The sequence below is a fragment of the Daldinia caldariorum genome (genome assembly GCF_022478825.1).
Source record: "Daldinia caldariorum strain CBS 122874 unplaced genomic scaffold F4812scaffold_4, whole genome shotgun sequence".
Taxonomy (NCBI): domain Eukaryota; kingdom Fungi; phylum Ascomycota; class Sordariomycetes; order Xylariales; family Hypoxylaceae; genus Daldinia; species Daldinia caldariorum.
This window is the reverse complement of record NW_025953040.1, coordinates 1,627,507-1,652,163: the sequence shown is the minus strand read 5'-3', so window position 1 is coordinate 1,652,163 and position 24,657 is coordinate 1,627,507. Positions and strand designations below refer to the sequence as shown.

Below are 24,657 nucleotides of genomic sequence, written 5' to 3'. Positions count from 1 at the left end.
CCTCTAACCCTCCAACGACGACACCATCTAATTAATTCTCAATTGGCATTCGCCCGATCAGTAAATATCACTGATTAAGCTACATATGCACAATGTCAAGCGAGGACGAACTTCTCTTCAACCATTCAAGCGCCTTAAACGAAAAGATTAGGTTAAGTCAGGCACCCTTTACCTAAAATCACCGAGATTTTCATGGTAGTTTAAGTGGCCTAACCGTCTAAGTGGGAACGCCATGAAATCATACCACTGGAAAATGGAACGAACTAAAAATCTCCAGGTATCACCAGCAAAAGTAAGAATTGCCTAACCTAAAGTAGGTACTCATATTCCCCCTCGGATGGGTAAAGCCTTGTAAGTACAAAGTTGAAGGACCTAACCGAGCTCCAAAATGCTGCTTGCGAGGAAACCGACCTAAGCTTAGGCTTATACCAACGGCCTTGTAGCCAGATAATGAGACTCAGGTTAGCAAAGAAGAACATGACTGCTTTCCTTCCAAAACGGTGAATATGGACATATATCATGACCACGCGCTACTATAAAGAAAGGCCAGTTTATGTTTTAAGTTGGCGTTACCGCTGCCCGTTTTATATTCGACGGGCACCAAGGCACCTTTATCAACGTTCCATTCTGGACAATGAAGCCACCATAAAAAAAAGGTCGTTGAACAATAATCCTGTATGGGATACGCCATAACTCTTGTTGCTATTCGAGGACATGCTCTTTGCGGGATAAAACAAAACTCTAAAATGATATCAACTTGATCATCGGATGGCTCACTGGGACACCATATTTGATTACAGTGGATCTAAATGGATCAGATGTAACTCCCGTTCTGGAGTTGCAATTAGGTTGCTTGAAAAAAGAAGATTCAATGTAGTGGAGCCAGCAGCTGAAGATGATCATCGCGCGGCTTTAGACATGTCGCTTGGCTTCCTAATCGGGCATGATGAACAGCCAGGTGCAAAATGTAGGTCAGAGTCACATCTAGGCCGTGTCCAACTCAGATGTAAAGAAATGCGGGTAGCGTTTCGACGGGACGCTTATTTTCGAAGACCATATATCAGGTACAAATCGCAGCCAGTGTGGTTTTATATTGCTAATAGCCAACATACTTCATTCGAAATGCAGTTGACCAGACAAGTTCTAGGGAATATCTCGAACGCACCTCTTGTATCTTGGCTTCCTCTTCGGTGATTGTAAGATATACTACTTAGTCACACTTCACCACTCACAACCGGATAACTTCGCAGCTTCAAATGGCAAATTCTAGACACTCTCTACTTTTACGAATGCATTTAAATACGATCCTTTATCATGAACACCATGGTTGTAATCTTGTTACTACGAGGCTATTGTGCGGTTTTGGAGACCATTCGACGCCCTGAACTTGATACTCGCTCCGGCTAGGTACATATCCCCATGAAGGGCAACCAAATTATCAAAATGGATACCGATATTGAGTCAGCGGCCGTTGAAACCCTGGATACCCCTTCAAACAACAATAACATGTCGTCCTCGTCGTCTTATAACGGTCCGATCGACACTGAGAAGCTAGGAAGAAGTAGACCCGCCATCTTTGCTAACGGCTGTGTGGAGATAGCGTTCTGCATATCCGTCCTCGGCTCAATGATGATGGCAGAATTCCTCATCAGCGGATTCAGCGTGTTACTCCCTCTACTTATCGAAGACACAGGCATCGACCCTAACCAGAGAACTTGGCCTATCACCGTTTTCTCGCTCGTCACCGGCTCCTTGTTACTACCGTTCGGCCGGCTTGTTGATATGTTTGGCGGCTATCCGGTGTATCTCGGCGGAATATCGTGGCTTACTCTCTGGGCGGTAGTTGGTGGGTTTAGTCGTACTTTACCGATGGTGCGAGCGACGCGGGCTCTCCAGGGGGTGGGAGCAGCTGCTTTCCTGCCAGCGGGCACGACGTTGTTGGGGACCACTTACCGTCCTGGTCCGCGGAAAAATGCTATATTTAGCTTATACGGAGGCTGCGCGCCGTTGAGGTTCTTCTCTGGAATCATCGTCGCCGGCCTCACCGGCGAGTTCCTTTACTGGGGTTGGTTCTTCTGGATCGCGTCCATGCTGCTGGCTTTCCTGTGCGTGATGGCCTTTTTCTGCGTTCCTCACGAGTGGAAGCGCGGCGACTGGTCTCTGATGGATTGGTGGGGTTGCCTTGCCAGTATTTGCAGCTTGAGTCTGCTCACATACGCTATAACTGATGCCTCTCACGTTGAGGGCCATTGGGCGTCGCCTCAGATAATCGTCACGTTCATACTAGGGCTTATATCCCTCGCGGCTTTCATCTATGTGGAAGGTTGGGTTGTGAAATCTCCTTTAATGCCTTTCGACTTGTTCTCTATCGAGTACATAGGGCCACTCTTCATCGCCCTCTTCATGGCATGCGGTTGCTTTGGCATATACCTCTTCTATGCAAGCTTTTAGTGAGTTATCGTCATATTTACGATTTAAAAGAGTCTTGAGTTAGATATGCTAACTTTTGCTAGTATACAGACCGTTCTCCAAGTCCCGCCATTGCTAGCCGCGCTTTGGTTTTCCCCCATGGCTGCCGGCGGAATCATCATCGCTCTCGTAGGTGGATTCACGCTTCATCGCTTACCAGGAACCATACTCCTCCTTTTGGCCGGGGCGGGTTTCGTAATATGTCCTCTCTTATTCGCTCTCATCCCCGAAAACCCAAACTACTGGCGGTGGGTATTCCCAGCAATGGTGTGTACGACGATAGGCATTGACATAAGCTTCAACGTGAGCGGTATTTTCATCACTACCAGCGTGCCCAAGCATCAGCAGGGCCTGGCAGGGGCGTGCATCAACGGCTTATCGTTCCTAGGCATCAGCTTCTTTCTCGGATGGGCGGACTTCGCAGTCGTAAGCAGATCGAACAACGAGGTAGGGGAAAGTTATAAGGTGGCTTTCTGGTTCGCCGTCGGGTGCGGAGCTGGTGTTATTTTGATTGTCTTGGGATTCATTAGAATTGGTAAAGCAAAGAGTGACTTGACAGCCGATGAGAAGGCCCAGCAACGGCAAGCAGTCTACGAAAGTGAGCAGGTCAGGCCACTGACAGCGGATGCAGATTGAATAATAAGGGCTCGGATATCCCAGGTGTCCCAGGATCATGGTGTTTACGACCTTGAATATCTAAAATTATAAACAAGGAAAACATACATAATAATTAGAGATATGAAGTAGTCGATGGATGATGTGGAATTAATCAATTGTCCTATTTTCAGACATTCTTAGAGCAGTTAAGGGGTCACAGGGGCAGATTGCTTGTGCGCCTGTGTCCCCTACCACTCGCAACACCACGACCAGCGGCGTCGGTACGGTGCCGCATTGGTGCAGACTGATATAGTAGGCTCGAGCGCGACGTCCTGAAAGCATCACTTGGATAGGCTGAAGGCTTTAGCTCCTCTATGGAGATCTACACGAAGGGTAAATAATATTAGTCACCTCCGTTATGAACACTAACAATTCTACAAAAGTCTAACAATTGAACAAATTATCTCTTTTTGGATCAACGTTTAGGGCATTCTGGATTCATGAATTCACGACATCTAGGTACGCGGAGACAGCCTCTCAATCATTCGACAGAATCCTTCAGGCTGTCGGATCTATTACTATTCTATTGTTCTAACGCTCTCTATCCGTCTATTTCTTAGAACCGGCATTATTCTCTTTTTTCGCGAGCTCGCGCTCACGTTTCTCCTTCCGCCACTTCATCCCGTACTTGAGGATGAAGAACAGCATCGGCGAGAAAACGATGTATAAAAGGCCTAATATCGTAAAGGCCCATCCAATACCGACGCCATTTATCATGGGCCCTATCACGGCGGTCGCCGCAGCGCCAATCAGACACCTAGTCAAGTTATTACTCGCGGTAGCAGCGCCCGCGCTGCCCACGTTCACGTCGACGAGCAGTACGTTCAGCGTGTTGCTGAACCCCACGACTGCCCAACCCAGCAAGAACAGCAGAACACACGGCACAGCCACGTGCGCGTGGTATTCAAACGCCCAGCCCCAGGCGATTGTGCACGCTATGCACAGAGCAAGCATCGGAATGCCGATCTCAAGCCTAGCGCGCTCGATGGGGAAGTCCGAAAGATCCTGCTGCTTGCTGCGCTCGAAGGGCACGCCCCTGAGCCCGCAGTGGCGGCGGTAGTTCCAGTTCATCAGCCGGCCGTTCACGACGGCGGCGACCACGCTGCCGCCGACCATCGGCAGGTACATGAGGCCGACCTTGATCTCGTCGAAGCCGTAGTTGGCCGCCAGCTGCGTGGGCATGACGGTCGCGACGCAGTAGAACCCCGTGAACACGATCCCGCCGTACCCCAGCAGCAGGAACATCTCCTTCTCCAGCAGGATCGTGATCGACTTCCACACGTCGACCTTCTTCACCCGCAGGCTGCGCTTCGTCGACGCGCGCGACGCCGCGTGATCCAGCGGCGCGCCGTTACCGCCGCCAGACCGCTTGTTGTTGCGGTGGCGCCGCCGCGCATCCTTGCATAGCTGCCAGAAGGTGCGGTAGGCGGGATGCGGACGGACGGAGCCGTCGCCCACGATCTCGCGACACGTCTCGGGCAAGAAGAAGGCGTGGACGGCGAACACAACGGCAGCGAGGATAGCCAGGATCCAGAAGATGAAGCGCCAGCCGACCTCCTGCGCCAGGACGCCGCCGATGATGGGCCCGATCGCGGGGGCCAGGAGGATGGGCAGAGAGGTGTAGGCGACGTAGTGGCCGCGCTCGGCGGAGGTGATGACGTCGGCGACGACGGCCTGGCACAGGGCCACGGTGGTGCTGGACCCGGCGGACTGCAGCATGCGCAGGACCAGCAGGGCCGCGTAGCTGGGCGCCAGCGCGCACCCGATGTTCGCGCAGATGTAGATCGTGAAGCAGATGAAGTACGCCGGGCGCCGCCCCGCGGAGTCCGCGAGGGACCCGACGAACATCGGGGTGATTCCTTGGAAAATCTTTATGCGTGGATGAATTAGTTGGCGATGGCGATCCGGAGGTATGTAGGTACCTATGAGGTATGGTTTTCTCCAAACGAGTCATGAATACACAACTACCCCTTTTATCCCCAGTTTTTTTTTTTTTTTTTTAAGAAAAAAAGAAACGTACCATATAAGTTGTTACAGTCAAGTTAATCTGACTAATCGTAACGTTGAATTCCCGGGCTAGAACAGTAAGCGCCGGTAGGTAAATCTGCGCCGTGAGCGGCGAGAAGAAGGCCCCGATGGCAGCGCCAAGAACGATACCCCTTTTCTCCCATTCCGTGAATGCGGAATAGTCTGGCCGTTGGTCGACGACGGGCTGCTCACTCGGAGGTTCTGCTAATAGGCCGGGGCCATTATCATCCCCTTTAACCTTCTCCGGTAGACCATCTTCTACGCTCTTATCCGGCGCAACAATTTCGCTGTGGCTGGTGCGAGAGGATGCTTCCGACATAGTTTGATAAGGGGTGGGGACCCGGTGAAGCCGTCAACTATTTCTTTTTTTTTTTTTTTTTTTTTTTTTTGCCTTCTAGAGACGCCAATAGTAGACATCTCTATTCCAATTTTGCACCGGGCCCCATTGCTTAAATAAATCTCAAGTCTGAGAGGACTGTTGGGCGAGTTTAGCAAAACCATACGGCGTTGTTAGCCGTTCCCGCTTAACGAGATTTCCATTTGCGGTTAGTGATCCTCAGTGCCTGCTGAGTCGTCCTACCATTTCGCCTCGTTCAAGTGGGTTTCGGAGCCGAAAACGGGTTTGGAGCCCCCGGTAAGCCTTCGGGCTCCCCTTTTTTCTAATTGGTCAATTATATTGACGGCTTCCGAAGCAATGATGACTAATCAAATAGGTATTTGAACGACCAGATGGAAGACAATTTGCTACAACCCGTGATGAAAAGACGTAAAATTTCGATATCATAGTATACTCATAAATAAATGAAAGGCCATAATATGTATCACCGATCGCAGCTAGTTTTACCCACACGGTACATGTACAGAGGTAGGATAAGTACCTAAGGGAAGTTAAAAGATGAGAAGGCGGAAGGAAGTACTAGAAATTAATTTGTTCTAGGTGCATGTGGTAACATGTAAGATAGATATCACATTAATGCATTTTTGCTATTACGAAAAGTGGTTCAACGAAACTCGTGAGGGATTAGCATTATTATTTGTTATGTTCTAATGGGCTACGGGCTACGACAGGCTATCTTGCGGACGAAAAGGTGCAAAAAAGAATAAGGATGGGGGTGGGTTGGTTGCCTGGTACAAGTTGAATTGAAAAGGGAGGGAAAGGGAAAAAATAAAATAAGATAAAGAACCTGCCACGCCTAGATTCGAATAGCTGGTCTTCAGCAAAAGAAAAATGTGTTGTTGTTTTAGAAAAAAACATCAAAAAGAAGAATCCGTCTCTTCAAGGCCCAGCCATGGAACTTTATGGTGCCCTTAGCTACTGCGCCCCCATACCCCCTCGAACCCAGCGTCATCCATGAGACTGATGTGGTAGATGGCCTATAGTCTTACGTCGGCGTGGGCGGGTAATCTGGAATTTATTTGCGACTCCTTTTCAGGAGTTGACCCCTAAGCCTCCCAGCTATCATCGAAAAGGTCCTGTCGTGTCTGGGCAGTGACCAGCTAGGCCACGAAGGCCTAATGGTGCATGGTATACCAACTCTGAAATGCAGACCTGTAATTGGGCATTATCTGCTTAAGTTTGGTTCCTTAGGAAAGTACGTAGGTACCTCAGGCGACGACGAGGTGGCCGCTCCTTAGGTACGTACCTACCTAACCTAGCTGCCTTACCTTTCTGTGCGCACCCAACAAGATAAGCCATGCCAGTCGAGATAAACAATACTTACACCTAATATCCAACCATTCCGTTACCTCTGTGCAGCCTCCCCTTTTTTTCTGCCTATGCGAAGCCTACCAACATCTCTGCGCTTCCCTTCGATACATAAGTCAATTTAATGCGGCTGCCAACGAGATATATATATTACGGAATAGACCAGAAGGTAGGTAAACAACTTCGTTGTTTCGCAACGAGCTCTAAGTAAGGTAGCTCTAGGATAGCTCTGCGGAGCTATACATACAGACATCTCCTTTGTCTTCCCTATAGGATAGGTTCTGGCACAATTGCTATTGCAGTCTATCTGACCCATGAGTGGCACACTCACAGGTTCTTTGTCTGTTATGTCCGTCATCTAATACATGACACAAGATCCACATTTTACTGTTAACTTGAAGAATTTATTCAGAGCCAGAAATTAGTTTAGGTACATTTTTATTTTCAATGACCTTGTTGATTGATGATGCTCAAAAAAGAAAAAAAAAGGATTATAACTATCACACTTGCTTTAAACGCCAATTTTATGCACACCTAGACCAATAGTCAGTGTTATTATGTTAGGTAGAGGCTGATGCCGTTGATGGATATCGTCTGCAGAGCGAGTGTCAGGGTCGTACATATGTACAATACCCACATATCTATCACTCATACCCGTAACATGTTAAGAATAGAAAAGAGCTATGCACAGGAGGATATAAGGAGCTTCTAAGAAATAAAACCTAGGCTCGATGACTATTTCAGCTGTAGAGTTTAGAATCATTGCATGTATATGGACGAAACTACCTAAGGTATATCGGAAATCACTCCGCCAATATTGGCATACTGTTCGCCAGGGGTATGATAACGGTATCATTGTCCTCGCAAACCTCGAAATTCGAACTCAAAATGCAAATTATATACACGTAAAAGGACGGTCAAGTATGCACCGATAGCAACGCCAACTATTTGCCAGGACGTTCCTGACAAGGATGCCAGATGCAGGCTAGAAAAAATCACTTTTCGGTTCCGTCTCTTCACCGGACTCAGCTTTTCCCTTTTTATTGTGGCCGCACATCCTTCTTTAGCTACTTCCCTCCATAATTGTCCCAAATAAAACACAATCGCTAACTTCCGATGCAGTAAATTCCACGTAAAACACATAATTAGCTATGTAATCCGCAAGTACGAGTGCGCATAAGCTCTCTGCGTTTCTTATCCTTTTCTGTTTCATTCGTTAGCTAATAGCCCATTGGTAATGTTATGAGGAAAAGACAATATACTTACCACTGTCCCATGCTAAAAATTCGTGTAAACCTGATCCTGCAGGTACCATGGGAAGCACAGGCACCTTCTTGTCTGTTATCACCTCTAAGAATGCAGGGCCATCGGTATTGATAAGCCATTCTAAGCATCCTACTGTGTCCTCAGGTTTAACGAGTCTTCTGTGTTGGACACCCATAGCGTCAGCCAGCTTCATGAAGTCGGGATTCTTCTGGTGCGTGTGGGCGTATCGGTCCTCGTAGAAGAGGTTTTGCCACTGAGTCACCATACCCTGCTCCTCGTTGTTAAGGACGATAACCTTAACGCCGATGTTGAATTGGGCAGCGGTAGAGAGTTCTGTGAGGGTCATGTTGAACGAAGCGTCACCATCGATATCGATAACAAGAGCATCGGGTCGAGCAACTTTGGCACCAATGGCAGCGGGAAGTCCGTATCCCATAGTGCCGAGGCCTCCGGATGTAATCATAGTGCGAGGGTGTCTCCACCTAAAATGCTGTGCTGTCCACATTTGGTGCTGACCGACACCTGTCGTGAGAATCGTGTGCTCCTTTCGGTCGGCCGTCAACTTGCTGAGTTCTTCGATTAGGACCTGCGGTTTGATCATGCCTGCTCGCTCGGTTCGCTCGAAGTCGTTCATAGGCCACTTCTCCCGCCACGAGTTGATCTGGTCAAACCACTCTTTACGATCCGACATGCTCTTGATGTTAATTAGGGGAAGAAGCTGTCGTATGTTCTCTGCTACATCGCCCTCAATAGCCTCGGTTGCTTGTACAACCTTGTTGATGTTCTTTGGCATGACCTCAAACTGCACAATACCACCACGTCCCTCGGCAGCGGCAGCCTTGGCCGCAGGTGCAAATTTGGTGATATTCATGGTTACACGGTCGTCAAAACGGGCACCGAGAGCAATGATAAGATCAGCCGTCTGGATCGACATATTGGCGGACGCAGAGCCGTGCATGCCAAGCATGTAGAGAGACTTCTCATCCAGCTCGTCAAAAGCGCCAAGACCGAGGAGAGTCGTAGTAACAGGTATCGAGGCCTTATCGGCGAGCTCCTTAAGGATCTCTGGTCCACCAATCGACGAAACAACTCCCTGGCCGGCATAGATGACGGGCTTCTTGGCGATGTTCACCAAATCAGCCACGCGGCGAAGAGAAGCCTGGAGCTGTTTCTGGGAAAGCTCCATAGCGGCGCGGGATGCTGCACTAGGTAAGCCGGGGATGGCTGACTCTGCAGGGACGGCCCTTCGGAGAACGCCAGCGGTAACATCTTTAGGCAGATCGACAAGTACGGGACCTGGGCGTCCGCTAGTAGCGATATCGAAGGCCTCGTTAATACGTCGTGGGAGTTCAGCAATGTTTTTAACCATGACGTTCCACTTGGTGCAAGATCTCGATATTCCTATGACGTCGGCCTCTTGGAAAGCATCACTGCCAATAGCAGGCGTAGGAACCTGACCGCAGAAAACAACCAGTGGCACACCATCGGACATGGCATCCTGTATGGGAGTGATGACATTTGTGGCACCCGGGCCAGAAGTGACCAGTACGACACCAGGTTTTCCAGAAGCACGCGCATAGCCCTCGGCCATATGTCCAGCGCCTTGTTCATGCTTTGGCAGGATGAAATCGAAATGTTTCGAGTTGTAAATGGCATCAAACACGGGTAGAATAGCTCCACCGGGGTAACCAACTGTGACTTATGTTAGACGTCTCTTTCAAATGTCTTATTAAGTCCATATGCAAACAACGTACAGATGTGTTTAACGCCCCTCCTCAACATCATCTCATGGAAGATCTCTCCTCCAGTCTTTCCAATGAACCTAGACATGTTTGGTTAGCATTTATATACTTTGGGAAAACAGACCAGAATAGATAGTATAGCACGTACGACTCGTCCATCTCGGGGGCTCGAGGGTTGACCAAGGGCTGAACATGACTTCGGTCTTTTGTGCTGGCTGTATTGAATGCGGGAGCGGGTGCACTTCGAACCTGGCTACGCAGTGGGTGATGTTAGCGGCGCTGTATGTGTGTAAGTAAGACCATGGTATCAACGTACGCAGGTGATTGAGCCGAGGTGGCTTGATTTCTGACGCCTGCAGGCGCATTCTTCTTGGTCTGAACAGCGGAAGAGATAGACGAGTTGGTGAGGAATCGGCGTTGTTGTCGTGAAGCTTGACCCAAAGCCTTGAAGGCTTGGCCAGCTTGTCGTGTACGAAGCATGGCACAAAGAAGGCAAAGAAGGTTGGTGGATGGTGGATGATAAATTACGAAGAAAAGGAGATAAAAATTAAATGGTACAATCAACCAAACGAGAGTTTCTAAGGGTATGAGGGTATCAACAAGCCAAAATCAGTATGTCAGTCTGTGATGAGATATAACTCAAACACTATTCTCCTGCAACCCTTTGTTAGGAGAAGTTGACTGATCAATGGTAAGAGATGTTACGATTATAGGAAGATTTATTGGGTCAGTTCAAGAGTCATAGAACAAAATCCAATTCATTGAAACCCGACAGCGGAACACAAAAAAAAAGAAAAGAAAAAACAAAGATTGTGGGGTATGCAAGGGAGGGGCTCTCAGGGGTCCGTGCAGCACCCGCTACTACCTAAATGCTACTATATTTTCTTGTACTACTGTAGTACCTGTAGTACACTACCCGTTTTTTGCCGTACAAGTATTGTACCTGCTCTCCAACGAGCCAGTAGTTCGGGTGGCAATTGGCGATATCGGCTTTTTCCCGAAAATTTCTTTAGCTACCGATTGGTTCCCCACATCCTGATTCACGATTTCCTTTTAAGCGGCCTAGATCCATCATCAGATCTATCGTCCGACCGTTCAAGGCTGCGTGACATATCCTACATGATCTTATCTGATTAGTTACAAGGAAATTGAAACGATAACCCAAACCCAGGTAACGTTATATACCTGTTATGAAGAATTTTATATTTACCTTCTACTATATAATTGAAGTGCTCCCTACTTCCAAAGAATTGGTATGTTCTATTTAGCATAAAGACTAGAGCCAAATAAATAGACTATATTTCAATATAGGACAACTTGATATAAGTAAAGTAACGAAAACATATAAGTGGTAAATGACGGGGTTATTTCCAAGTTATTATTACTGCTATAGCCACTTCTCAAGTCTTATCACTTATACCTAACTTTCTTAAAGAGTACTTGATTCTGATTAATATATTTAATCTAATCCAGTGTTAGATTTAGTTAATTTATAAAAAGAATCATATTCTTCAGACTGCCTTTCCACCTAGGTAGGAGGTAGGTACTAAAAATATAAAAGTGAGACAACCTTAATGAGAGCAATATTACATGAACAAGCAATTCACTTACCATACACTCCATATATACCTTACATACCTAGGTACCTGTAATGCACGCGTTTTAAGGCGTATATCTTAGGCACCTAGGTACGTACGATGGGCGTTATATGTGTGTGCTGGAAAGGGCCTAGGGGTTATCTTTCATACCTAAATTTTGGTATGTCCAACTTCATGTCCGGCCCCTTCTCTTTATGTTGTCGTCCACTTATAGGTACATAAGTCATCTGCCCCACCACGCATTCGGTACCTACTTCTTTAACGCTCCTCATTACGCATTTTCGTTTCTTTATCAACAATCCAAATTAATTCAATGCTAATACAAATTTAGCGATACTTGATAATTGGTAATTGGACAAAAAAAAACTGGTAGTGGGCTTCTTCCGTTCAATGTATTGCATGCATGTGCACATGTAACGCCATACGCGACTTCACGTGTCTTGGCTATCTGCAGATGCCATTAAGATAGCCGCGATGCGACTTCGAAAATCAAACCAGGGGAAGCGCTTCAACGATGCCCTGGCTTTCGATCTTTCCGATGGAGAACAAGCCGATTTGACACAGCAAGCCCGTCATCTGTCTGACAACGAATTTGTAGTGGACGCACAACAGTCTCTGGATGGCAGAAATAAGCAGGACATTGACGCTCAAGATTCATCCGACTTTGAATCACTAGATGGCAAGCAATCCGAAGCGAGGCGCAAGAAAAACAAGCGCTCCTGGGCACCAAATCCAGCCAAACCACTTGGCGAAGTACAGCCCTACCCAACAGACCCTGCACAGAAATGGACAAGAACTTACGTTGGCCCAGTCAAACGATGGACGCGACTTGAATTCCTGGTCGATTACTGGTTTGGTGATGTGGAAGACCGAAGAGAGATCTTCAACGACTTTATTCAACTTTGGTATAACTACCAGCTCTTGCCCCCTAAACTTCCTCAAGGATCCCATCAACTAGATGTAGCTCGGAACGGCTGGATGCCCGGCAATTTCACCCAATACACGGAAGAAAAGTACCGTAACTGGTATGAGAGATATCTAGCCACACGGACTATCTCTCAAACCTCAACACCGATAGATAAAGAAAAGGCGTTCCGCTGGTTTTTTCCACGAGACGAGGGTAAAATACACGTGCTACTCGGTCATGTATTGAACCAGAAAGAGCACCTCATGAAACAAGGAGACTGCCTATCATTCTCGGATTCCGGACTTCCAATTGAGGATGAAAGTAGCGACGATTCACAAATCGGAGGCTGGCTACTTGATGTTGGAGGCATCGTCCTTTCTATGGGATGGGCACCAATTAAAGGCCAAGTTGATCAGCTCTTAGCCATGTCAGTCATCCCTCATTCGGATCAGGCTTTTTATCGGGATCTGAATGATGCACCTAAGCCATCGGAGCTAAAAGATGGTGCTATTCAGATTTGGAAATTCGGAGTTGAAAAGGACAGGGAAGGAATCAGTCGGCCGGCGCGATCTTCGCCGAAATTGATACGTACGATATGCTTCTACTGGGGAAGAGTAAACCGGATGCAATGGTGCCCCGTTCCGCTCACCATTACTCACGGCGTAGCTCTCTTGGCTGTGCTATGTGGCGATGGGAAGTTAAGGATTATAGAGATTAAGCGGGATCCAGAGAGAGATGGCGTCGAGACTTTTGGTAAGCATCTATGATATAACGAAAAAGACGTAGGGAATACTAATATTTTATTAGAAGAAATGCAGGAACCACTGGCTACTATTAAGCCTCCTAAGGAACATAGTCTGGAAATCAATTGCTTTTCCTGGCTTAATATAAACCGTATTGTTGTTGGCCTTTCCGACGGTTCTGTAACAGTATGGTCGATTTCGCCCTGTCAGCAATTACAACGCCACCCCGTTCACTCGAGTCCTATAATGGACATTGTATCTGGATACCCCTCCAAACCCTTCCTGATCGCGACGATGCCTATGGGAGGTGTATTTACTTTGACGGACTTGAACCGACCTACTGCAGAAAAAACCTACCACGGAAATCCGTTAGTTTCCCTTCAACCAAACGTCCTGGCTTGGAGCGACCAGTTAAGGGGTTTTGCGTCCATATGGCCTACATCATTTCCGGGAACATCAACCGTTTCTTTCGTACATTCTCGGGTATTCCCCCTTTCCCGCCACATATGTACTGTAGAGGGCCAAACGAGCTGTCTCGCGTTTGGAACGTGCCATCCATTCCTTCTTGTAGGAAGCTCAGATGGGTCGGTCTGGGCCCTCAACGTTATGCGCAAGGTATTATCGCACAGGGAGAAGACACATAAACTCAAAATCTTCCAACACGAATACGCTGCACCTCCACCGCCCGAGACCACGAACGGCAACGGGGATCAGATTCAGCGGCGTGGTGGATGTCGTATTCTCCATGGCTTTCTACCCCAGCTCAACTCACATCCCTTAGGCACGAGAATCGCGAAGGAGAGTCGAGTCAAGCGTGCCAGAGGAGAGAAGAAAGCAGCTAATAAAAAGTCTAAGAAGCCTGAGGATGAAGTAGTGTTTGAAGATCCAGCAGATGAGGATGAGGATTACTTTACTATGGTCCCAGCCCCTATCGTCGTCCACGAATCCCAAACCCGCATTACGGCTTTATCCTGGAATCCGAACGTGGAATTTAGCTGGTGGGCCGCAGCAGCAATGGGATCTGGGCTAGTCAGAATCATGGATCTTGGCATCGAGAATATCCAGGCAGAAGCAGAAGATCACGTCGATGAGCCGGAACAAGCCGAACCAAACCTCGAAGGTGGTGGAAATGGAGATATCGAAATGGGAGATGGCTCAGACGATGATGTCGAGTTAGTTGGATAGGTACGACGAAGCAATGCATGATATAGGGATCACATTGCCTCAATGCGCGAAGCACCTATATAAGGAAACATGGACGAGGTTTAGAAGCAGCCAGTTGGGAGCATACCTACCTGAAATGTCTATGACTATTACTTCGCTGTGTCAATTCATCAACCTAGGTCTCTTCAGTAAGCAGTAGGTAATGCAAGATGATACTAATCTGTCTAGGATTCTAGATAGATAGATATATCAGAATGAACAGAGTTGGCTGCGCATTCTTAATTTCGTCCGTATTCATGATGTATAATGACCATCCATACTCTTAATCGCTCACAAACAGCCATCGGATACCATTAGTTTTAAGAATAGTAGATATTAATTTTCAAGGTTGGCTCTGCGCATAGGTGCAACCTACCAAGGGGAATACGGCGATGAGCCCTCGAACCACTTGAATGCCGCTGTAGACCACCCAATACTTTCCACGGTTAGAGTTTCTAGACTTCGTGAATATCGCTCAATAGTGAGGCCAACGTAATGACCCCCACCCGTATGGATTACATTTAGCATATTCCCCCCATAATACTGTGGTGATAGTCAAATGCTTTAGCCATGCCGGTCAAATGTGATGCGGCCGCAAGCAAGACGAGGACGTGGAATATTTGATGAGAGCTTCCCCATATATCAAAGGACCCTGGGAAACTCCGTTCAGGCCATCGAACCTACATGAATGTTAGTATTTTTCCATTAAGGCGTACATATTCGGTCAAACTCACTGCATACTATATAAGATTAAGGTTAGCGGTAAGTTATATATAATTGCTGGTTATTGGGAAACACTTACAAGAAACGCCCCAAGGATATATAAGAACCCTTGGAATAAAACCCAGTTTAAACCCATACGCTCGTCGAGTGCTCGGTAGCCGTAGATACCGAGCGCATGGCAGACGGGGACGACGCCAGATAAGCCCAGGCCGACAAACATGGCGGCCCGGTAGGGTCTCCAAGCTGGCGATCGGAATTTGTCGACCCAGGATACTACACCGCATCCAAAGCCTAGAAGGAATATCTATACCGGCAAGTATTTTTAGCGCTGGAACTTGCGTCTATTCTGATATAAGATGTATATAGATGAAGTTAGAGTAATAAGGGTACCTAATACATACCCCGTATAAATAGACCGTCATAAGTTCCGGTTGACAGAATAATCCGTAGTAGAGAGCCGGGACGTAGCTCCCTACGATAAGAAAGACGATGCCGGAGTAGTCCAGCTTGTTCCCCCATTTGGCAACTTCCTCAGAATGGTTCGAGAGCGTGTCTACTTCATGTTAGAGATATCCCACGCAATGGACAAGGGTGGGAAGGGGACCCAGATGGGGTGTGATGCATTGTGTTCCGAAACTTGATAAGCAACGAGATAATAGCAACTTACTATTAACACATCAGTTAGTAAAACAACATAAAGGGATAGTTTAGCTATTCCGACAGACATACCGGTAGGTAGCGCTCATGCCGAGGCACAAAACGGCGCCGGCGAAAAAGCAAGCGAAGGCCAGCAGGTCGGAGCTATTTGCGGAGGCATACCGCGGGGCGATAACGTGGTACAGCCAAGCGCCGACGGCGGGGAAGGACAGGGCGCCGAGGAGGTGAGTCCAGATGTTCACGGACTCGTTGTGGACGTAGAAGATGGAGGTGAAGGACCGCCAGTAGCTGTTGCTGTCCGGGCGGTATCCCGAGACGATGTAGTGGTTGTCGCGCCGCCACGACGGCAGGTCGTCCCATAGGATAACCAGCGCCGAGGCAATCTTGTGCTCGACGTCTTTCGCCGTTTGCATGAGCGTGCTGGAAGTTGAGCTCGCGCGGCGCTTCCGGAGGCCGGAGTCCGGATGTGTGTCGGCCATGTTGGTCTCTATGTAGATTACTACTAATGATTTATTTCTTAACTAGGTAAGAGCGGACACAAAGGAACACAAATTCATAATCCGACGTATATCATTCCTTTTTTTTTTTCCGTACTCTTTTCTTTTTGAATACTCGAGAAGGAAATGTTGGGCCGTGTAAGTCAGTCAAGTTTTGTTGAGGAAGAAATTAGTGGCACCGGTGAACGGCCTGACAGCTGATTTCACTTGGTGGACCAACCCCCTTTGGTCCCCTTCACCTCGGTTGCCATTGGGACGACTATAGAGGACCAAGGATAGGTCTACAATACGATATCACTAGTGTTTTTGCGGGCGTATCATATCAGGTGGAATATGTGAGTATAGAGGTATATTGAAAAGTCATCGCGCCAGAGTATTCCCATGAAACATGAGTGTAGTAAGAAAAGTCATTCCATCCCGTAAGCGCCCACGCTCTATGTTCCTAGTGCTTTCGGTGCCATAGCTTTCGTCACTTCTAGTGAATTGTAGGTTCGTAGGTTCGCAGGTTCGTAATATGTCTCTTATTTCTTGCCGCTCTTCTTGATTCCCTGTCCACCGGTATTTAATGGCCCTTTTCCGCCAGCGACCTTAGCCGCGAGTTCCTTGCGCTCCTTCTCCTCTGTAAATCGATGTTAGCGGGGTATTTATTATAATACTAACTCGTTAAAAAACGTACCCTTTCTTCTCTTCTCGATTTGGGCGAGATCTTCTTCGTCGAGATCCTTCTTTCCTTGCTTCTTCGGAGCCTTTAAGGGCTTAACCTTACCGCCTAACAAGAAACATATCAATGTCAGCCCATAGCCTTACTTAACACACGTTAGGGGTCTCCAATTACCTTCTCTGTTCTGGCCACCCATTTTGAACAAGTGATTCTGTGATGATCTCGTTGATGGAATAAAAGTAGTGCTTGCGCAAGATATCAGAGTAACTGGGATTTTATCCGTGACGAAGTGGCGGAAGAAAAGAATTATCGCGAAGGAAGAGAAAAGCGTCCAAAGTCTAGAACAGGCGAAAGAGATGTGCTGACCGCGGGGCACTAACAGCGGCAGGGTCCAATGGCATTAAGCCCAGTTTGCATTAGCCCGGGATGCTAAGATAAGCTGATAAGACGCACAGGTACCGAGCAGGCAAGTCCGGTCTAACGGGTTACCCGCCTGGGCACGGGCTGCAGGCTTTAACAACTCGGATCCGGTAATACGTAATTCCTTCTTGATGAACCGTTGGGCGCAGCAACCTTACCTAACCTTACCTTCATGTTCTAACGTAATTCGTTTTATCATTTTATCACGTTCGTCACACCCACATGCGTGCAACTCCAATACTTGAAGCGATTCAAGATAATTCGGATCAGCAACATCCCATAGCCACATAACACCCCCTTATCATTCCCCCCCCCTCCCCCTTTTCAACGGAAAACATCTTACCCGTAATAACTCTGTTCTTCCGCCGTACCGCATCCCGGACGCTATATATTACATTCCCGTCGTCGATGTTTTGATTTTATAATGCGACGGAATTGAAGACACGCTTTGACGGTTCGACTCAATTCCATGCACCTCCAATCCCGAAACTTTTGTGGCTAACAAGTATTACCCTAATATCAAGATCAGGGAGCTATCCGCACTTCCTAGACCTAGTTTCTTGATACAGTGAGCAAAAAATGGCAACTCCTGCTAGTTCTGACGAGGGGGAGATCGTGGAGAATGGAGTTGGAGACTTGAAGGCAACTTCACTGCCTCAGTTTGAAGGGACCGGTGTTGACCGTATCGACAGACCTCGAGTTAGATATTCAAGATCAAGATCACCCGATAATATAAACGGCTCAAGATATGCCTCCAGCTCTTCCCGACGAAGTCGCTCGCCTCGCGGACGCAAACGTACCCACGACGATCGTGATTCACATCGTGGCAGCCGTCTAGATCTCGATCCGCGACGATTCCGTGTACACTACGAGGATGCTGCAGATGGTTATCGCCGGTCGCGCTTATCCTATGATGACGAAGACCGACCCCCATCACATTCGTCCGCGCCTAATCTCTACTATGACGACAGGGACCGAGACTATCCTCCCCGTAATAAAGGGAGAGATCGAAGTCGAGACCGTGACCGCCACCCTAGAAAACGTCATAGAAACCGATCTCGCTCTCCGTATAGACCACCGAACGATAGAAATAGAGGGGGAAGACCGCGATACGATGGCATCAAACATCAAGGTGCTCTTGATCAAGAAAGCGTAGGAAGTGTTGGATCAAGTCAGCAAGGCACCCCTGGATATCCAAAAGATCATACAAAGTATAAGGAGCGACAAGATTCGGTAGAAACACAAGATACTAGCAAAGATGACACTAAACGTGCACCAGGTAGTTTGGAGGAAACTACTCGTACAGCTCCACCAGCGCAGCCTGATGAGCCGGACAAGGACTATGAAGAGAAACCTGAAGACATAGAAGCAGAATTAGAGCGTCGGCGTCGGCGTCGTGAAGAACTCCTTGCCAAATCACGCGGTGCTACACCGATGCTAGTCCAAGCTCTTCAAGCTTCCGATAAGACGAATGCATCTTCGCCAGGGCAGACACGAGCGACCACGCCTATGATCATTGATGGAAACACACCCGGTTCCTGTAAGGTCCTCCCACTTCCATAGTCATGTGTCATTTAAGCGCTAATCCTTTTATAGTTGCCTCATCGCCGAATTCGCCGGCCCGTGGTCTTCAAGAAGGAATGTCACCTGCAATCGAGATATCTAATGATCAGGAACTCATCAACACCCATGGTAAATTCAAAGGTACTGATGATGATGGACCTTCCGCTGCAGACTATGATCCAACCGTAGATATGAGAGAGGATGAAATACGAGACGAGCGTCGGCACGGCCATCTTGGGCCTCACGGAGAAGTGCTTCCTTCCACTGAGAAAGCCGAAATCGCCCCAGTAGAAGAGCCGCAAGTAGCAGAGAAGTCAAAGAATGTCGATGAAGACGACGACTTCGACATGTTCGCCGAGGAATTCGACGAAGAGAAGTTTGCTGTCCCTAAACCTACTCATCTAGACACCACCGCAGATGATCGCAACGCCCCTCTTGCTGTCATTCAACCCAACGCTGGTGGCATTCTTGAGGGAGACGATAAAGATGGATATTACAAAATCCGAATCGGTGAGATTATAGACGGTCGATACCAGGTCCAAGCAACTCTAGGTAAAGGCATGTTTTCCGGTGTGGCTCGAGCGGTCGATATTACGAGTAAAAAACTGGTTGCCATCAAGATGATGCGAAACAACGATGCTCTCAGAAAGGGTGGCTTTACCGAGATCGCCATTCTGCAAAAGCTAAACGACGCCGACCCTGAAAATCGTAAGCATATTGTCAAGTTTGAACGCCATTTCGAACACAAGGGCCACCTATGTCTCGCGTTCGAGAACCTCAGCTTAAACCTGAGAGAGGTCTTGAGGAAATTTGGTAACAATATTGGTATTAACCTAAGTGCGACGCGCGCCTATGCACATCAGATATTCGTGGCCTTAGCTCATCTTCGCAAGTGCAGTATCATCCATGCTGACTTGAAGCCGGACAACATCTTGGTAAGCACATCACGCAAAACCTGTTAGACCTTCACTAATCGTGCGCAGGTAAACGAGACTCGGAATGTCCTCAAGATCTGTGACTTGGGCACAGCTATTGATAGATCAGACGCTGCAACTGCAAACAACGAGATCACGCCGTACCTGGTCAGTCGATTTTACCGAGCCCCGGAGATTATTCTCGGTATGCCGTATGATTATGCCGTCGACATGTGGTCCATAGGGTGTACCTTGTATGAACTTTACACCGGTAAAATCCTCTTTACAGGTGACAGTAACAACCAAATGCTCAAAGCCATTATGGAAATCCGGGGCAAGTTTAGCAGCAAGCTATACAAACGTGGCCAGTTGTCTCATATGCATTTTGATGACTTCGGAAATTTTATCAGCCTGGAGACGGATAAAGCTCTCGGAAAGGTACGTTAATACTTCTAATCTCACTGGTAATCTCCCTACTCCTTGTATCTTGCTAGAGAATCTTGGGTGTGTTTCCCTTTCGGTTTCTATTTATATGCAGCGTTTAAGTAGGCGCTTTGCTAAGAGGCAGCTGTGGGTTCCGGGGTGCGGCTGCAAGCTGCAAGCTGCAGGTCAATCACAACCCAAGGGAAGGAATGCATTCGGAGAGATGCAAGCCAGGCGCACAAATATCCCTTGTCTAGGCTGGCTGTCCTCTTACCTTCAAGGTAACTGTCAGCGAGCTGCCAGTATGAAATCCTACGGCCATATTTCCCTGTGACTCTGTTATAGTCAAGTGCATTTAGTACATCCTATGATGCTACCTTTGCCGGGTCTTACGGCGTCGAGCTGGCGCCCTGAACCAACCTCCATCGCACTCCTTCGTCGTAATTTCATTCTACCCCGCATACATTTCGTCCGGCCTTAAAATAGCCCATTTAGGTCTGCAAGCTGACTGATATTTAGACAACCGTACGAACCCTGGCCGTTGTCAAGCCAACCCGTGATTTGCGTACTCGACTCTTAGCCGCCTCTGGCGGGATGAATGATGTGGAGTCTAGGGATCTAAACCATTTTATAGATCTGCTAGAAAGATGTCTAACGCTCAACCCAGACAAGAGAATCACTCCGTCTGAAGCCCTAAAACACCCTTTCTTCGCTGCTAAGATGGTTGGAGCCTCGAGATAGTGATTTGGGGTCCCACACGGGAATTGCGTGAACGGGGTTGTGGATTACCCGTACAGGTTGCCTGTTGTTTCCCTGCCTGCATCACTCACTTGTCGATGTCAACAGGATCGCGGAAACTTCCTCGTCCTCAAGGTATTTTGGACTATCCCAATACCATTGAGTAGAATGAAGCAGTTTCGTCCCTTAAGGCTCGATCTCGGCCGTATTTTGCCTGGTGCAACCCATAGAGAGATACATTTCACCGGTTTTGCCTTCTTTGGGGCGCTCTGCCGATGTGATTTGGGGCTCTGGTCTAGGCAGACACTTGAGCAATACAGTTCTCATGAAGCTGGGTAATCCAAGCAAAGGAGTACGGGGATCAAGTTTAGCTTAATCAGGATTTAGGACAAAGAAATAACTATTCAATTGTTGGACGTTCCCTCCTGCAGTTAGTGCCAGCCTGTATAACGTAACCTTGATGCAATTTTTATACATGTAAAAGCTTACGCGCAGCGTCCTCTAGCATAAGGAAGCATGTTGTACTAGGCCTATAGACATAGTCATGCCATATCAAGTTTTTCATATACATCAGCAGATATTTTACATTGAAGGATCGACTACAGGACACGATGTTGCATCAACCGCATATCGACGCCAACCAATTTCAGATAATAAAATACTGTCCACATTGCCCTAGATATCAACAGTAATACATAATACTGGTGCACCCGAAACCGTGCCTCCCATACACGAGCTATATGGCTGGTATGATTCATTTCCGCAGACGGGCTACGGTGCTACCTACACCTTGATAGCGCACATCTCATAACACATATTGCCAAATTAGAAGATCCGTTATTATCATCGATATTCCCCATGACTGGAGCAGCCATGTAGTCTCACGCCAGCAAATACCTCACCTTTTATTTTCGGTCGTCATCCCATCATCAGGTATAACTACCAATATTCCAATATACTTCTTCTGTTAGGTCTCTGCTAGTAACTGCTGCCTAGAGGTTTTTCATACTTTCATTGAAATATATTAGAAGCCCAGCTGTAAGCCATGCTGTGAGAGCCAACATAGTCTTCAACCCCCGTAGTCAGCTATCCCTTCCCGCCTTTACCAAATTTACAGATCCCGACCTCAACAGGATCATTAACCTGCTCACAGGCCAACACCAAAAAAAGCAAACTCCGGTTGGAGTAGAAATTAAGGTGGCCATAAACGGAGTCTTTGACATTATCCCAGCACTGATATATGATCTACCAGGGAACAATTACCTGCCAAGAATACACGGCAGCGTCTTACGAACCCGGTGGCCCGTTTTCTAGATCTAGCACTTCATTCCTTCTCACGGGTGGAGGCAGAACGGCTCCCAGCAAACTTTGCTGATGTGACGGGGTATGAGATGGGCGGGAGAATAATCCATTTTGGCATACATTAGGTCAGATACTCACAACGACAGGGCGTAAAAATATGGGAATATAAACATCCAAATTAGGTACCTACTTAGGATTTCAGTGTTCATGATTTGATCATCGGGCATCACAAATGCTTTAAAGGGTAGTATCATTTTTACCATTCCTCCTCGACAGGTATTCAAAGGACACACCCCAACCATCTAAATTGCACTATCGATCTAGTCGTCGTAAGCCACAACTTCAACGACGAAAGCATACATTGAAAAGCTTCATGTATGTCATACGACCTGAGGAAGGACCCCCGGAAACCGTCTAATCCCATAACATTCTAATGGTCAAGTGAAAAGTGTCCCCCGTCAATCCCGTGGCTGAGCCTCCCAATTGCATACAGATAACGAGTGTCACTTGACTTGACAACTACTAGCGACGAGCTGCTGTCTCTTTCGTCTCTTCTTGCAATTCTTTTCCCCCCTTTTCTCCTACTCCGCCGGCTGGTGCGCTATGAAATAAGGAACGTAGAATAGCATAGCATAGCATCAGTATAGCCACCACGTAGTCTTCATCCTATATGATCGGATGCGTAGCGGTGGTCGTTGTCGTTAGGTCGGGTCGGTTGTACGTACCATCGATGAACGTGCTTTTTTTCTTGCCCCCGGCATTTATGCCGTAGAACGGCGAGGCGAGGCGAAGCTGCCTAAATAGCAATGCTCTCTCTCTGGAAGTTACATGCCTCACACATGTCAGCTAACACCGACTAACTAACGAGATCTTTCCCAGAGGCACGGGTATAGGTCTAGCCCCCAACAGGGCGCGCACATGCGTACGGGCTACAGTACAGGTACCTTAAAGAGGTAGGAAGGTATATCTGGTCTAGACTGAGAGATACATACATTAGGTACACACACAGGAGTTTAAACATGCAGCAGCCGAAGAACCTAGCGTCCTAGTTTTAAACTAAATACCAGGTTACGTAGAAAGACCACAATGCATTTACCCGTAGGAAAGCGCGTCAGTTCGCTGTCGTGGCCCGGGGCGGGGCAACGGCGCACGAACGAGCTGGTGTTGATGGGGTGGTTGGTGGTAGAGGCGATAAGTGGTGGTGGTTGAGGCAGTGCTTGGGATGTCGTTGCCGCTGTCAATGTATCACTGATCACTGGGAATAAACAACGACGGCTCACATCCAGTCGATATCGTACACCGGTGCCGTGTTGGAAAATAACTGTATCACGTTCCATCAGATCGAGTTACAACTATTTGTTTTTCCCCCCTTCTTTAGCTTTTGTTTTCCTTTTTCTTTTTTCACGACTGTATACATATTTATTTACATCGACGTCGTCTTAGCATTGACCAATGGGGTTTATGTGATTGAATCGAATGGGGGGCCGCTCTACCTAAATATAACCCCCAGATTCATGCCTAAACTGTAGGCCAGATAGGAGGCCGCGGCCGCGGCCGCCACGAGGCCACGCCCTAGGAATATGCATTGTATTGTACAGCCAACTAGATAGAGAGAGAGAGAGATGTCACCGACTGGGCGTCTAAGTGTAAATTTCCTTCGTAATTACCTAGGTAGGTACCTAACCTAATATAATAAGAACATTTCGTTTCCTTACGCGAACAAATCCGGTCTTGGACGACGAAAAAAAAAAAACCTTCGCCGCAGATCAAACTCGAATAGGGGTCCGAGAGATACATCCGTACTGTGTAGTTGTTGGTTGGGGTCGTTGCCCGCTTCGGTGCCCGTGTCATGTTTCCTCGCAGAGGGAACACGGAGATGCATGTGCGCGGCATTGTCTCAACCCGGCGGCAAGTCGCTCATGCGCTCATGCGCCCATGTGCTTCAATGCAATATATCTAGAGTAGCAATATTGGATGGTGATGGTAAATCATACAGATACCTAGGAGGTAGGTATATATTTTTTATAAACTAAAATTTGCGCCGGCGTAAGGTAGGATCGTTATGTCATGCCGTTGGAAAGCTAGACAGGCTATGTTGCAATGCTTGACTGACTCATCAAATAGGAAAACGCTTGGCCATTCGGGATAATGGTCGGTAGCTACCCGAAACCCGCACTTACCAACAGCTTTTTGCCCCCCTGGGTAGCAGGACCCCGATGGGGTCCATGTCGGCGTCCGGCCTGGGAAGAGAGACATGTTGGATCTGGCGGCCGGCGGTGGGTTGTATTCGCGGCCATTGTGCTCCGGTGTCCAGGATTCGCAAGTTACGGACGGGGAGAGGCGAAAGGGATCTTCTATCTATCCGTGTATAAACCATAACACGGTAGGAACGGGCTTTCTTCTCTGTCATGTAATATGATGTGTGCAGGTAGGTTTCGTAG

At 47.7% G+C, this 24,657-nt stretch overlaps 7 protein-coding genes across 7 annotated transcripts; 3 read left to right on the top strand and 4 right to left on the bottom strand.

Moving 5' to 3' along the window:
* Nucleotides 1–1,443: 1,443 nt before the first annotated feature.
* F4812DRAFT_457498 (membrane transporter) lies at nucleotides 1,444–3,105 on the top strand (the record flags this gene model as incomplete). Its single annotated transcript, XM_047937180.1, has 2 exons — nucleotides 1,444–2,450; nucleotides 2,514–3,105. The coding sequence occupies 2 exons, from the start codon at nucleotides 1,444–1,446 to the stop codon at nucleotides 3,103–3,105; spliced, it is 1,599 nt and encodes a 532-aa protein (XP_047792419.1).
* Nucleotides 3,106–3,357: 252 nt separating this feature from the next.
* F4812DRAFT_470079 (MFS general substrate transporter) lies at nucleotides 3,358–5,922 on the bottom strand. The gene is made up of 2 exons (XM_047938940.1): nucleotides 5,147–5,922; nucleotides 3,358–4,995 (listed from the first exon to the last, which is right to left on the bottom strand). Exons 1-2 carry the CDS (start codon nucleotides 5,471–5,473, stop codon nucleotides 3,676–3,678), a joined length of 1,647 nt encoding a protein of 548 aa, XP_047792418.1. The 5' UTR covers nucleotides 5,474–5,922; the 3' UTR covers nucleotides 3,358–3,675.
* A 1,627-nt stretch (nucleotides 5,923–7,549) lies between these two features.
* Nucleotides 7,550–10,635, bottom strand: F4812DRAFT_421536 (acetolactate synthase mitochondrial precursor). Its single transcript, XM_047933553.1, has 5 exons — nucleotides 10,184–10,635; nucleotides 10,016–10,120; nucleotides 9,880–9,947; nucleotides 8,126–9,817; nucleotides 7,550–8,063 (listed from the first exon to the last, which is right to left on the bottom strand). Exons 1-5 carry the CDS (start codon nucleotides 10,345–10,347, stop codon nucleotides 8,005–8,007), a joined length of 2,088 nt encoding a protein of 695 aa, XP_047792417.1. The 5' UTR covers nucleotides 10,348–10,635; the 3' UTR covers nucleotides 7,550–8,004.
* A 1,047-nt stretch (nucleotides 10,636–11,682) lies between these two features.
* F4812DRAFT_314704 (WD40 repeat-like protein) lies at nucleotides 11,683–14,570 on the top strand. The gene is made up of 2 exons (XM_047931369.1): nucleotides 11,683–13,125; nucleotides 13,180–14,570. Exons 1-2 carry the CDS (start codon nucleotides 11,940–11,942, stop codon nucleotides 14,298–14,300), a joined length of 2,307 nt encoding a protein of 768 aa, XP_047792416.1. The 5' UTR covers nucleotides 11,683–11,939; the 3' UTR covers nucleotides 14,301–14,570.
* F4812DRAFT_421532 (HlyIII-domain-containing protein) lies at nucleotides 14,564–16,374 on the bottom strand. Its single transcript, XM_047933552.1, has 5 exons — nucleotides 15,772–16,374; nucleotides 15,443–15,594; nucleotides 15,121–15,345; nucleotides 15,053–15,058; nucleotides 14,564–14,998 (listed from the first exon to the last, which is right to left on the bottom strand). Exons 1-5 carry the CDS (start codon nucleotides 16,175–16,177, stop codon nucleotides 14,840–14,842), a joined length of 948 nt encoding a protein of 315 aa, XP_047792415.1. The 5' UTR covers nucleotides 16,178–16,374; the 3' UTR covers nucleotides 14,564–14,839.
* Nucleotides 16,375–17,202, bottom strand: F4812DRAFT_421531 (translation machinery associated TMA7). The gene is made up of 3 exons (XM_047933551.1): nucleotides 17,031–17,202; nucleotides 16,872–16,964; nucleotides 16,375–16,814 (listed from the first exon to the last, which is right to left on the bottom strand). The coding sequence occupies exons 1-3, from the start codon at nucleotides 17,050–17,052 to the stop codon at nucleotides 16,717–16,719; spliced, it is 213 nt and encodes a 70-aa protein (XP_047792414.1). The 5' UTR covers nucleotides 17,053–17,202; the 3' UTR covers nucleotides 16,375–16,716.
* Nucleotides 17,203–17,405: 203 nt separating this feature from the next.
* Nucleotides 17,406–21,622, top strand: F4812DRAFT_421524 (kinase-like protein). Its single transcript, XM_047933550.1, has 5 exons — nucleotides 17,406–17,730; nucleotides 17,801–18,816; nucleotides 18,873–19,774; nucleotides 19,823–20,191; nucleotides 20,696–21,622. The coding sequence occupies exons 2-5, from the start codon at nucleotides 17,856–17,858 to the stop codon at nucleotides 20,915–20,917; spliced, it is 2,454 nt and encodes an 817-aa protein (XP_047792413.1). The 5' UTR covers nucleotides 17,406–17,730; nucleotides 17,801–17,855; the 3' UTR covers nucleotides 20,918–21,622.
* The last annotated feature ends 3,035 nt before the right edge of the window (nucleotides 21,623–24,657 follow it).

Coding starts and splice junctions, on each gene's coding strand:
- F4812DRAFT_470079 (XM_047938940.1), bottom strand. CDS start 5,473: ATGTCGGAAGCATCCTCTCGCACCAGCCACAGCGAAATTGTTGCGCCG. Junction 4,996..5,146: donor TGACTGTAACAACTTATATG/GTACGTTTCTTT, acceptor CCACGCATAAAG/ATTTTCCAAGGAATCACCCC.
- F4812DRAFT_421536 (XM_047933553.1), bottom strand. CDS start 10,347: ATGCTTCGTACACGACAAGCTGGCCAAGCCTTCAAGGCTTTGGGTCAA. Junction 10,121..10,183: donor ACCTCGGCTCAATCACCTGC/GTACGTTGATAC, acceptor CCCACTGCGTAG/CCAGGTTCGAAGTGCACCCG. Junction 9,948..10,015: donor GCCCCCGAGATGGACGAGTC/GTACGTGCTATA, acceptor AAACATGTCTAG/GTTCATTGGAAAGACTGGAG.
- F4812DRAFT_314704 (XM_047931369.1), top strand. CDS start 11,940: ATGCGACTTCGAAAATCAAACCAGGGGAAGCGCTTCAACGATGCCCTG. Junction 13,126..13,179: donor AGATGGCGTCGAGACTTTTG/GTAAGCATCTAT, acceptor ATATTTTATTAG/AAGAAATGCAGGAACCACTG.
- F4812DRAFT_421532 (XM_047933552.1), bottom strand. CDS start 16,177: ATGGCCGACACACATCCGGACTCCGGCCTCCGGAAGCGCCGCGCGAGC. Junction 15,595..15,771: donor CGGCATGAGCGCTACCTACC/GGTATGTCTGTC, acceptor AACATGAAGTAG/ACACGCTCTCGAACCATTCT. Junction 15,346..15,442: donor TGACGGTCTATTTATACGGG/GTATGTATTAGG, acceptor TTGCCGGTATAG/ATATTCCTTCTAGGCTTTGG.
- F4812DRAFT_421531 (XM_047933551.1), bottom strand. CDS start 17,052: ATGGGTGGCCAGAACAGAGAAG. Junction 16,965..17,030: donor GGGTGGCCAGAACAGAGAAG/GTAATTGGAGAC, acceptor GTTTCTTGTTAG/GCGGTAAGGTTAAGCCCTTA. Junction 16,815..16,871: donor AATCGAGAAGAGAAGAAAGG/GTACGTTTTTTA, acceptor ATCGATTTACAG/AGGAGAAGGAGCGCAAGGAA.
- F4812DRAFT_421524 (XM_047933550.1), top strand. CDS start 17,856: ATGGCAACTCCTGCTAGTTCTGACGAGGGGGAGATCGTGGAGAATGGA. Junction 19,775..19,822: donor TGAAGCCGGACAACATCTTG/GTAAGCACATCA, acceptor AATCGTGCGCAG/GTAAACGAGACTCGGAATGT. Junction 20,192..20,695: donor CGGATAAAGCTCTCGGAAAG/GTACGTTAATAC, acceptor ACTGATATTTAG/ACAACCGTACGAACCCTGGC.